The sequence below is a fragment of the Penaeus vannamei genome, chromosome 20, assembly GCF_042767895.1.
Source record: "Penaeus vannamei isolate JL-2024 chromosome 20, ASM4276789v1, whole genome shotgun sequence".
Classification (NCBI taxonomy): Eukaryota; Metazoa; Arthropoda; class Malacostraca; order Decapoda; family Penaeidae; genus Penaeus; species Penaeus vannamei.
The window spans coordinates 14,992,929-15,005,428 of NC_091568.1; the positions used below are offsets into that span (position 1 = coordinate 14,992,929).

At 40.1% G+C, this 12,500-nt stretch overlaps 2 protein-coding genes across 3 annotated transcripts in view; one reads left to right on the forward strand and one right to left on the reverse strand.

Moving 5' to 3' along the window:
* Positions 1-6,164, forward strand: part of polo (Serine/threonine-protein kinase polo) — a 64,052-nt gene extending 57,888 nt beyond the window's left edge. The window contains exons 7-11 of the mRNA XM_027355924.2: positions 2,762-3,001; positions 3,122-3,275; positions 3,555-3,801; positions 4,105-4,218; positions 4,555-6,164. Of these exons, the coding sequence (XP_027211725.2) occupies positions 2,762-3,001; positions 3,122-3,275; positions 3,555-3,801; positions 4,105-4,218; positions 4,555-4,701 (902 nt within the window). The 3' untranslated portion in view covers positions 4,702-6,164. The remainder of the gene's footprint in view (positions 1-2,761; positions 3,002-3,121; positions 3,276-3,554; positions 3,802-4,104; positions 4,219-4,554) is intronic.
* Positions 6,165-6,448: 284 nt separating this feature from the next.
* Positions 6,449-12,500, reverse strand: part of LOC113805899 (uncharacterized) — a 7,872-nt gene continuing 1,820 nt past the window's right edge. For both annotated transcript variants that reach the window (XM_027356970.2, XM_027356969.2), the window contains exons 2-3: positions 10,558-10,683; positions 6,449-10,440 (exon numbers count right to left, since the gene is read on the reverse strand). In XM_027356970.2, the coding sequence (XP_027212771.2) occupies positions 8,635-10,440; positions 10,558-10,662 (1,911 nt within the window). In that variant the 5' untranslated portion in view covers positions 10,663-10,683 and the 3' untranslated portion in view covers positions 6,449-8,634. The remainder of the gene's footprint in view (positions 10,441-10,557; positions 10,684-12,500) is intronic.

The window sequence follows — 12,500 nt, forward strand, 5'->3', positions numbered from 1 at the left end:
GCAGTTCCCTTAGAAACCGTACTAACACCATTCTCAGGATCGGGCATGCGAAAGCCATCGGATTTCGGTTTGCAGAAAAGCGGTAGAGGGTGCCACCATATTTAGGCGATATGCCCACCATAAGATTTACGGATCAGTGAGTCTGCAAATCTTGATATCCACAACGCCTCGGAAACCCAGAACCGCAAGCCATAAATCCTTCCGCCCGCTTTGATCCTCATGAAGGCATGCCGCTCGAGAGCCAAATCCGCTCGTCATTTACTTCAAGGGACATCCTTCGTCATTTACTTGAAGGGGCACTACTCGCCATTCACTTCAAGGGACATCGGTCTTCATTTATTTTTATAAGAGATCTCTTGCCATTTAATTTAAGGGGTTCCACAGGCCCTGTGCTTCCAAGGGGTATCGCTGAGAATAACTAATTAAAAATCAATCAGCCGCCAAGGCAGTCGTTATCGCGGCCATTCCCTGTCCATCTCACGTACCTCTCTCGGGCATTATATTTCCTTGTTGAGGGTTGTTCTTGTTCTCAAGTTCTCGTTTTCGTTCAGGGAACTTGGTCATTATTATTATTATTATTGTTATTTTCTTGGCGCATATTTCTTTCAATGGAATTTTCGGATCTTTGCTGTCGCACTTCGAGCCAGAATTTCAATAGAGCAAATGTTGGTCGAGTTGTTCAAACTACTGAATTGTGACGAATGTCTATTGTTTTGTGAAGCTGTGGTAACAATGCGTTTAAAAAGGGATAAGGAGTTTTTTTCTTAAATTCAAGGGCTTTTTTTTTAGCCTTTACTGTATTCCCACACTTTGGAAATATTATACACGAAAAAGATTATGTATTCAGATTTAAGATATTCTTGTATGTTTCCGTAAGGTGAAGGAGGGGCATGGATTATATGTTACATGTGATATATTTATTTATCTATTTATTTATTTAACTTTCATTGCTGACGTAGAATGATTGGTAAGCGGCAATTTGTAGAATCCCAGGAAAATGGCTTTGTTTGGATTCCAAAAAGGAGTTTTATAACGTCTGTGCTTCACAGTTGATAGTAGGAGGTTTGCTGCGATTTTATCTGTCGTATATGATATATGTATACGATTATTAATGTTTTGATGATCCGAGATATGGTATTGGTAATGATAATATTCCTTTTACTTTCTTGCTCTCTTCTTTTTCTTTTCATTTCTTTCTTTTCCGTCAACCTTTCCGCTCTTTGCTTTTTATCGGAAAACCAAGACTTCCTGACGCTCATGCACGCGTGTGATTTCACTGTTATTTCACATTCAAACCTGCACTTACCTACGATATATTTTTTTCCCTTGAATCGTGTGTTGTGCAATTGAAATATTCCATGCAATGCGCAAGAAAGGGAGATCGATTAGGGATATGAGGCGCATATAATGCGTCATGATTGCAGAGTTGACAATGCGACCGACTGCACTTGCCATCAAGTGTGCAATATTCTAAATGTGTGTCACAGGTCAAAGAGCCTTCAAGACGAGGAACAAAAGCCATCCTTTTGTGCCCTCCGGACTGTGCACGGACACAAAGATACACTGCAATTTCTCTCCTGAATGTAAACTCAAAGTTCAGTAGGATATCTGCTCTGTTCTATCTCTCTCTTACGCTTCTTTCTCTCTTTCAACTCCCCCCCCCCTTTCTCTCTCTCTCTCTCTCTCTCTCTCTCTCTCTCTCTCTCTCTCTCTCTCTCTCTCTCTCTCTCTCTCTCTCTCTCTCTCTCTCTCTCTCTCTCTCTCTCTCTCCTCCTCCCTCCCTCCCTCCCTCCCTCCCTCCCTCCCTCCCTCCCTTCCTCCCTTCCTCCCTTCCCCCCTCATTTACTCTTTATATCTATCTATCTACCTTCCTTCCTTCCTTCCTTCCTTCCTTCCTTCCTTCCTTCCTTCCTTCCTTCCTTCCTTCCTTCCTTCCTTCCTTCCTTCCTTCCTTCCTTCCTTCCTTCCTTTCCTTTTCCCTCCCTTTTCCCTCCCTCTATGCACGCACACGCAGTATATATCTGATCTTCTGAACTATAATTGTTGCATCACCGAATACCAGGAAATGGATGTTTTGATTTTGATTTTGCATCCATGCGGTTCTGGGCGTTGTTCAGGTGAAACTAACGAGAGAATTGTGCATGGAAGCGTGTATTTTTCTGCTTATTTTACCCATTTGTTTGTTTTTGTTATCTGGTGGCCGTGAGTTACTTTAAAATCGAGGTGACCTTCGCAGTAGAATTATGTAATCGTTTGTAGTTCTCCAATGATAATGCAGATAACTTCAGATTTATATGTAGCATTTTAGCGCTGTGCATTGCGATAAATTAATGGCATCGGTTGTTGTTTTCAAGTGTTTGAGAGCATCGCATTCCATGTTTACTCCGCGTTTTACTTTGTGGCGGTTCAGGGGAAGCGCACCGGGCGGAAATAAATCTGTGATTGCAAGTGTTGGTTGAACTGCCGGAGATGATGTGATTGCATTAGTGATATTGCTGTTGTAAATTATAGTTTTGATTTTATGAAAAGTAGGCTGAAGGAGATGAACTTGAATTTGCATAATTTGCTTTAATGACATTCTTATTGTATAACCAGTTGAATAAGTTTTATTTTTATTCGCCTAGGACGAAATGCATGCAACTGCTTTGTTTTCGCAGGTTCATTTTGTTTTCATAGTGTGGTATTTATTTGGTCTAGATGATTAAAAAAAACTGCCATACCATAATTTAAACATGCAATTAAAATGTGTCGGTGATTTCAGATGGATCTCCAATCAAGGTTGGACTTAAAGATGGAATTAAGAAGACTGAAGTTGGTGCTGGAAGGGGCACTGCAACTGCACCCATCGGCAGCGCCGCTCAGCAGCAGGCTGTGGCACAGCAAGCAGCCGCAGCACAACACAAGTCTGATGAGCCAACTGACTGTTACCTCAAGGAATTGTACGCACAGATTACGTCGGTAGTTGCCTCAAAGCCCGATGAGAAGGATAACATTAATGAAGGTAAGCTCGGAAGCCTTGCATTGGATGGTGATGCTATAAGGAATGAAGCAATTAATATGCGATATCCTGTTTTAATAAAAGGCTGGAATTACTAATGACGTTGCGTTTCTCCGGCCACAGATGAGAGCGAGGATCCGGCTGCCGTTCCCATGATCTGGGTGAGCAAGTGGGTTGACTACAGCGATAAATATGGTCTGGGATACCAATTGTGTGATGACTCCATTGGTGTGCTCTTCAATGATTTCACCAAACTCTTGTTGCTAGCTGATGGAGAGTGAGTAAACGGTTTGGCTTGTGTAATCAGAATGCAATCGCAGTTTTACCCCAGGCATAATTTAGCGACGATTTCCACCAGTAATTACTGAAGTGATTTTTAAAGCAAAATGTTAAATGGTCTGCACTTCATTCATATTATGATTTGATTCCCACTTGATTCTCTATAATGGTAATGTCACACTAAAAATCAAGATGTTTATTGGCCATTATACTGGCATCCCAGTAAAAGAGCATTGTGTGTTTTGTACTTTTTATGATCGAAATATTCTAATTACAGGAACATTCACTACATTGAGCGTTCAAATGCTGAACACTATCATACACTGAAGAGCTACCCAGGAGCATTAAACAAAAAGGTGACGCTTCTGCGCTACTTCCGTAACTACATGAATGAACACTTGTTGAAGGCAGCTGCCTCTATGTGCCCAAGGGAGGGTGATGAGCTTGCCCGAATCCCCTCACTCAGGACCTACTTCCGGACACGGTCGGCCATCATTCTTCACTTGACTAATGGAACACTTCAGGTAAGCTGTTTTATATTAATCTGAATTATGTATTTTGATTTTACCAGTTAATTTTCAACCTCTCCAGCAACAATGGTGATATTCTAGTTTGTTATAATGGATAATTCAGTATTTGCCTTTTACATAGATTGCAATTCTTTGTACACCATACATTTCTTGATTAAAATTGAAATGTATATTTTAAGAGACCTGTAATATGGAAAGGGATGGATACATGTATATTGTCTTTTATTCACTGTAAATACACTCGCAAAAGTTAGTGATTTAAGTCACTGGTAAAATTAATAATTATTTTTTATACAGATCAACTTCTTTGAGGATCACACCAAGATTATTCTCTGTCCCTTAATGGGTGCTGTCACATACATCGATGAAAAGAGGAATTTCAAGACCTACAGGCTGGCCAGCCTTGAAAAGGTTAGATCAAGTTATTTATTTTTCATATTTCACAGGATTTACAAATTGTCCTGAACAAAAAGTTGGAAAGAAATTTAGAAAAGTTCATGTTGTACTTTTTACTAATAGTTTGTTTTTAACATCTATTTAGAGTGTTTGTGTAAGCATGTATTTGTGAGAGTGAGTGAGTAATTGTAATTGAATGAATTGAGGAATTTTTTTGGGGGTGAAGTTTTGTAATACAAACATGCACAGATAGATTAAAAAATTTTGAATATTTATTTGATGTAAAGAAGGGTAATCAAATTGATTTTCCATAATTACTTTATTATTAAAAGACCCTCCTGTCTCTTCCAGTATGGATGCCGACCTGACCTTGCAAACCGCATGCGCTATGCTCGCAACATGATTCAAAAGCTTATGGTTACGAAATCCTCCACGACCAAGTCCTCCACTGCTTCTTCCTCTGCTGCTGCCCAGCACACTCAGCCCACCACTGCTTAAATAGTGCAACGATAAAAGTTACTGTCCAAAGGTTGAATATTTATTCACCAGTTTTCTAGTTATCTATTGTTTAAGCATATATGTGCTAGATCTAAACTTGGTTAGAATAGTGACAATTTTTAGCATGTTACCTAAGTTGAAGAACATAGAGCAGTTCTGTATCTCTTCCTACCTGTGACTACAAGTGTCCATGAAGTATGCCACTGTGGCAGTGCTTTGGAGGTGCTGGATATAAATATCCATTCAGGTGGATTAACTTGTACCAAAGTGATGAATGTATGTTAGAATACAACTTTGTAATTAGCCTCAAAAGACTGACGGGAAAAGTCAGTTTAGGTCATAGTATGTCCTGATTTATATTTTCTGATAAGTTTCAAGAATACACACTATTGCATGAGTAAAGACTTAGGTTTTATGATGGTTACAATAAAACCTGATAGAATGAGGGGTGCAACTTCTAGCTTGGAATCAAGATTTAGAAAATGATTGATCTCTTATACTTGTATCATTGCTAACTAGACCTTTGGTTTTCATATCTGTTAGCATGTTACACTGTATGCTACTTAGTTGGCATCTATGGTTATGCCATATTAATGAAATGAAAATCCTATATATTTATTGTTTTTAAACATGTTTGTTTTATTTATAGGATGTTTTATAAGTTTGCAATAACTGAGAGGAAAACACAAGGTGAATCACAGTATTTTGTACTACTAATTCATAATTTTTAAAGATATTATTGCAGTACATGACTTTATGTTCTGTTTAGTTTAGCTTATGGATTTCTATTATGATATTTTTATATTGATTTTGATTGTATCTGGGGAGTATATTACTGTAGGATGTACCAAACTCAGATAAAAGTGTGCTTGGGAATGAATATGATTTTTTTTTTGTTTTCATTGCTATTGGGAAATATTGTTGTTTGAAGACTGGGATGAAGTAAAGGCTAGATTGTGATTACAAGAATGTTCTAGCCATTCCAGAGACCGTTTTAGTATTTTTTTTGTGTTCTATAAAGAGAGTCCCACGCATTGCGCCCTTATGTTGATATAAGGAATTATTAAAGAACATCAGCTATTAAACTTTTATTTTATTTTATGTGAACTCATGTTCTTCCTTTCCCTGTAGTAACATGAATGTAAATAATAACTGGTAGATTGTAATGTGTTTTGTACTCCCTGATTGTAACATTACATACTGACTGTACTGACAAAAGTAGTATATATTTGGGTTTAAAGTCAAGGAAATTTATTTACAGATTTTCATATTCCACACTGCCTTGCAAGAGATTTCTGGTCACATATTTTCATCTGATTGCATATCATTTTGTTCATTATTTCCACAACTGTTCGTAATATCATGCTGTATGTTTATTTTACATCTTGTATCTCTATCTCTTTATTTTACGTGATACATAAGTGTACATAGTCCATGCAGTAAAATAAAGTATGTATAATTAAGAATATTCTGTCAATCCTACACTTCGTTTTTTTTCTTCTTTTTTTTATTATTATTATTATGAATTTAGACAGACGTAAAAGTTCTTGCTGTGACAAAACATGGTGGTGGAAAATCTTAGTGAACTGAACTTAGGGACTGGGATATTATCAATGGAACTATTGAGTGGGCACTTTTCTTCTCTGCATTATCTCTGACAAAATGCATGTAATTTAAATTTATAAACATTTACTTGCATTCCATTGTGTCAAAAAATTAGATGTAGATGAAAAGCCCAAGAAAATGTATATATGGTATCTGCACATTTACTAAATATAAGGATAGGCTAACAGTCTTGAGTATGGAACTGGTCCTTCAAGAGATTATTTAAATATTATAAATACAATATAAAGAATTCTCCCAGATTTTCAGTGACCTAGAGTAAGTAAACAAAAAGACTAAATATTAATAAATATAACATGAAATTGAAATAACTGTTTATTCAAAATATTCTCAAGTTTGTAAGTCGACCAGCACTCCTATTTTGGTTGACAATGCTAGAGTGAAATACTCAAATTAGGACACAATCTGTTAATTACTTCCATTAACATGAAGAAAATAGTTCTATAATCTCCACTCATACGGGTGTAAAAGGAATGCAAAATATTCCTTTAAGGAATATCTTACAGACCTGAATGCTTCCTACCCGAACCATATCTCATGATGCTGCAGATCTGTTACAATATCTCTTGACACTAGCAGATATAGTACTTTCAGAGTTCTACATGCAACTCTCCCCCCCTCCCCCATCCCTTGCTTTTTGTCGTAGGGGGTTTTCAACATTACTCTAGATAGTTGACGCATAGCAACTATCACCTGACATCCCCCTTTACTATACCTTCCTATAGTGCTATTTGACCTTGGATGTCTAGCACATTTATTTAGCTTTTAACCATTGTCGTAGGGGGAAGGGCTTGAAGGAAACAGGCTCAATATGGCGGATCACCTCTACCTTGGACCTCAAACCTCGCCTCAACTAATTTGGCATGGCAATTTCTTCTTTCCTTTTCCTTCTCTTCTTCATCCACTTCTACCCACCTCCTAAAGTGTGAATCGTACTAAAAGGCTGGCTTGGTCTGTCCTAAATGGCCTTCCTACTCTATTTGCTCTTCCCTCTTTACCCTTTTCACTACCATGCTAACCTACAGCCCTGCGCAAGCTTTTACATCTAACATATTTCATCCTATTTGTTAACTCATTTTAACTTTTTTTGTCACAGTACGTTATCATAGTTCTGTGTAGCCTTTGATGTCTGGCATATTTATTTGTTTACCATTCTGGGAATCCACAAATATCGCTTTATAAACCAAAAAACTTCCTTGCCCGGGGGCTTCGTCCCCAAGCCTTACCGTATCACTATATTCTGAGTACGCTGCTAACACCCTTTGATGTTGACTTGGTAGAAAATTTTCAATTAATAAAATAAAATAGTTGTTTATGCCATGTTGACATCACTAATGTCAAAGACTCAACAGAGTTTGTAAATATCTAAAACAGTTTATAATCCTTTATGCAAGCAAAGGTCAAAACATAAATATCTGGACTTGATAGCACTATCTTGCTTACAGTTATACCTAGCAATCCTGTTTTACTTTTGACATTTTGACTCAATAATTCATCTAAGGAAAATAACATTGCATGTTTGTTGTTCACCACTTCTTTCAAAGAAAAAGCAGTGATCTTTAATATATAATATAGAGTAATGAAATGTTTATGGTATGCATCGTGCCCTTAAATGCTTTCAAAATACTAACAAACGGCTTAATTAAAAACTGATTTACAAGTAAAGGCAGAATATACTCGGGCATTCTTTTTTATGAAAATTTTAGTTCAAGAAGTGAAAGAACAATTTTCCCATAATCAAAACCTCGAACTTTGTCTCCTGCTTCACTGAAATAAGGCACTTCAGAGTTACATACAGTATATCAAATTACTGTGATTTGTTCTACATGTAGTCTTTGGTCCACACATTGCTTGCATCATTCCTGAGTTCGTGCCCACATAATGGACGTCTCTGTGACAAGTCTTGTTCACACCAATTACCTTTCGAAGTGGTGAATCTGTTACAATAAATAAATGAACAGAAAATTTCGCTTCTGGTGAAAATACCAAGAAGTGTCTGGTATTCCTGCCTGAAGAGGAATCAAGTTTCATAGAACCGTCACGGTAACCTTGTGCAACATGATGTAGCCACATGTCTATTTCCTCTGCAGTCACAAGTTAGGGTGCTTTCCGGACAGTGTTCGCTCGTGTGGACGGGGATCAAAGCCTGCTGAAAGTGTAGCTTATTTGTTGAAAAAAATGTGATCTATACTCGTGATGTATAAATATTCTCACATCAAGCTGCCTTTATCATACATGCTATGTGCCTATCATATCACAAATGCCCCTTATCACACAAAAAGGCTGACCCAATTGCAATATATTTTCATCCTAAGGGACTTCGGGCGTGCCTTCTGTTACGGGTACGACGGCAGGGCGTTGGTCGTGGAAATGGGAGAAAGCAGCAGATTCCACATTTTGCACAGCTGATCTGGATACGCTGAGGAAAAGTGACGTCAAAGGGTCCAAAGAAGTAATTTTTCCCGCGGCGCCCGCGCTCGGCGGGGCTGCCTCTTGCTGGGGAGCATTCGGACGAGCCTGTGGTGTGCTTGCCCTTAATGGTGCAGAGGTTGCAGAAGATGGCGTTGCGGGCGTCGACGCAAGTGAGGTGATAACTGATGTAGTGCTAGATGGTGGGGTCGTTCCTGGAGTAGCAGACGAGAAGAATGTTTTTGGAGTGGTTTCCTGCACGATGGTAGAGAAAGTTGCGGGCGTGGTTTCCACAGTGGTTGACCGTTGCATCGAGGCACGGCGAGCTTGTGTTGCCAAACGACGCGCAGTGACCTCTTCGGCTCCTGGCATAATCAGACGCACTGGGTGTCTTGCAGCTAAACCTTCGGGTATCGTGGATACCTCGTTTTCCTGAATCGTTGGCGTCACTGAACCAGTAGACGTGGAGACAGGCGGAGCCGTGGATGTCACAGGTGGTGAATCAAGAAAAGTTTCCTGAAGTGGGGACTCTTGGGTAACGGTGGTAGAAAAGGAGGGCTGTGTCTGGGCAATCTCAATGTGTCCCAAGGAAGGCTGTGGCGAAGTCTTCGAAGGCAAAGTGTTAACGGACTGGTCCTGATTAACTTGCAGGATGCGGCTACTAGCGATCGCTGGAGAAGCAGGAAGGGCAGAGCTGGCCGGTGTGGTGGCGAGTTCCTGAGACAGAGAAACTTGAGAAGATGATGCAACATTTACTGGCAATGATGGCAAAGGAGAAGGCAGAGGGGGAAGGGAAGTTGAAGAGAGAAGATGGGGAGTGGGTACCACAGGCTGGTGAATAAAGTTCTTTTCTTGAGCGAGGGGATCAGCAGGAGAGGGAAGTGAGCTTCCTGGAATTGATAGCTGGGCGTCGGTAGGTGGGTTTAGCGAGACCTCATTTTGTTGATGAGATGTACTTTGCTCTGGGGTAGATAGGGTTAAAGAAGCAGATGCTTGTGGCTGGGGAGTTAGTGGAACGTCAGAAGACGTGGAGACAGGGACGTCGGACGCCGATGACTGATGCTGAGGAATTGAGTTTGCGATTTGTGAGGGAGAGGATGCTAATATGGACTGTGACGTGGCTGGTAAGGCGTGAGGGGTAGAGGACGGGGGCTGAGGTGTAGAAGAGAGAAGCTGAGAGGTCGAAGGTAGGGGCTGAGAGGCTGTAGCTGGAGACTCGGATACGGCAATTGAAAGCTGAGGAATGGCGACTGCAGGTTCATGGACTGCGGTCGAACTCAAAGTCGATATGTCGAGTGAAGCCTGGGCGCTTGTGAGGGTCATGGTCTCGGGAATGACAGGTATAGGGGTTAAGGTATTTGCTACAGGCGCTCGAGGCTGATTTCGCAGGGCAATAGAGGGGTCTACCATCTCGTCCATTATCGGATTAGATTGAATATCAGGTAACAAGTTTGGCAACATTGAGGGTAATACATGAGGCCGCGCCCCTGAGGATACATGTGATGGCACATTTGATGCCACGAGCACAGCCGGGGTGATGTGAGGCGAAGAAGCGGGGCTGGAAGGTGAGGTCACCGGGCGTTGGTTCGAGGCCTGCGAGGGTGGCGCCTGGGGTGCAAAACCCGGCGGGTGAACTAGGAATACTTGGGAATCTGGGGAGTTGAAGAAAGGAAGGTCCAGCAGCGAGCGTACGTTCAGCACCGAGACCTGCAAGGATAGTTCTTCTATAGTGTCGTTACATTCTTTGTATGGACGAAAAAGGCAAAAAATGCTGTGGCACAGATGCACACCACACCTTTGTTAAAGTTATATGACGGGACTTGCCTGCTGGACGCCACCCGACAGAAGATCCTCCCGCGCGGGGGCCCCGGCCACGCTGGAGAGGCCCGTCGCACCCGCCGCCACCAAAGCCATCATCCACAAGAACATCTTTGTGAACACGTCAACCTCCTGTTGGAGAAAGATAACAGATTAGAAAGAAATCGTACATGACGGTAGCATCTCTCACCATTTTGATGGTATTCTATGTCATTTTGAGTATACGTTTGAGCGTGTGAATATCTAAATAATCATTATCATGTGAAAAAACAGAAATGAGGAAATTATGAGTAATTTTCTTAGGTTATATATAAAGTTTTGTGGAGTGCAAAGGATATTGTATCGGATGTGAAATATAAAATCCTTATATTATGGCTGTACACTCAAGCTTGCAAAATGCAAGAACACAGGAATATTACAAAAGTGAATGAATGGTTCTTGAATAGTGTAAAAAAATCATAAATATGAAGACTAATTACATTTCACGATATCGCAAAATGAATAAAAAGTCCTTTAATGGATTAAAATATGCAAATGTACTGTAAACTTATTAACACATCAAGATGTCAATATGGTACAAATTTAGGGAAGACTTTGCTTTGTAATGCTACGCAGCCGAATGTACTTCTAAACTACTGACATATTTAACTTACAATATGCCACAAAGTTAGGAAAGAAATTGGCATGTGATGCAGCAATGCAGCAGCAAAACTGTAATGGAAATAGTACAACTTTTTTGTTTGATATCAAAGACAAAAAAATAGAAAACGTTATGATTTTGGGATGTTATTTTCAACGAAATAACCGAACAGGGTGTATTAGTCATCTAACAATCTAAAATACATAAACACATACACACACGCACAAAAGGTAAGTTAAGTAAGTAGGTCGACCTAATTTTGCAAAAAGCCATCGTTTCGTTCAACAATTTGACTTGGGAAATCATTTCACAGCTTGGAGTTAGCTGGAGTGGAGGGAGAGAGGGTGAGAGGGTGAGAGGGTGAGAGGGTGAGAGGGTAAGAGGGTGAGAGGGAGAGAGGGAGAGAGGGTGAGAAGGTGAGAGGGTGAGAGGGTGAGAGGGTGAGAGGGTGAGAGAGTAAGAGAGTAAGAGAGTAAGAGAGTAAGAGAGCAAGAGAGCAAGAGAGCAAGAGAGCAAGAGAGCAAGAGAGCAAGAGAGCAAGAGAGCAAGAGAGCAAGAGAGTAAGAGAGTAAGAGAGTAAGAGAGTAAGAGAGTAAGAGAGAGAGAGAGAGAGAGAGAGAGAGAGAGAGAGAGAGAGAGAGAGAGAGAGAGAGAGAGAGAGAGAGAGAGAGAGAGAGAGAGAGAGAGAGAAAGTTGCGAACTTTCATTTTTCAGATTCTCATAAACATTATCACTTATAACAATATATGCAATTTATGTAATGAAACATCATCATCTATATGATATTACAGTTATTGGCAGCGTATACCGCAAGCTCACAACAAGTCTTCAACAAGTTTTTTTGAACAATATATAAGAGATGAATGTATGGAAGGATGCATAAATTGATCCCTTTTATAAAACTGAGAAACTGATTCAGTTGGATGTGAGGCAAATGAATATATGGAAGGAATAAAGATGGATGAGTATTGTTTATTTGTTTATGTGAGGGTGCGTGCGTGTGCGTGTGTTCGTGGTTGTGAGTGTGCGCTTGTGCGTGTATTTTATCCATGCACATAAGTACGTATGCATATACCTATGTACATATGTATGTAAGTAGCAAAATATGGAGTGTTATTTTAGTAAATTTACATCGTATACGTATACGGGATCCACCAACGTGACAACTGCCGTCGCATGTCAACCAAACCGGTGCGTTCAGAGACTTATCAAATTTCCGTTTTATTCCTTTTTTTGTTTCCCTTTGCCTTTTTGAGTGGGGGCAGGGAGGAAGAGGAAGAACAAACTGCACTCTTTTACAAATTCAAAT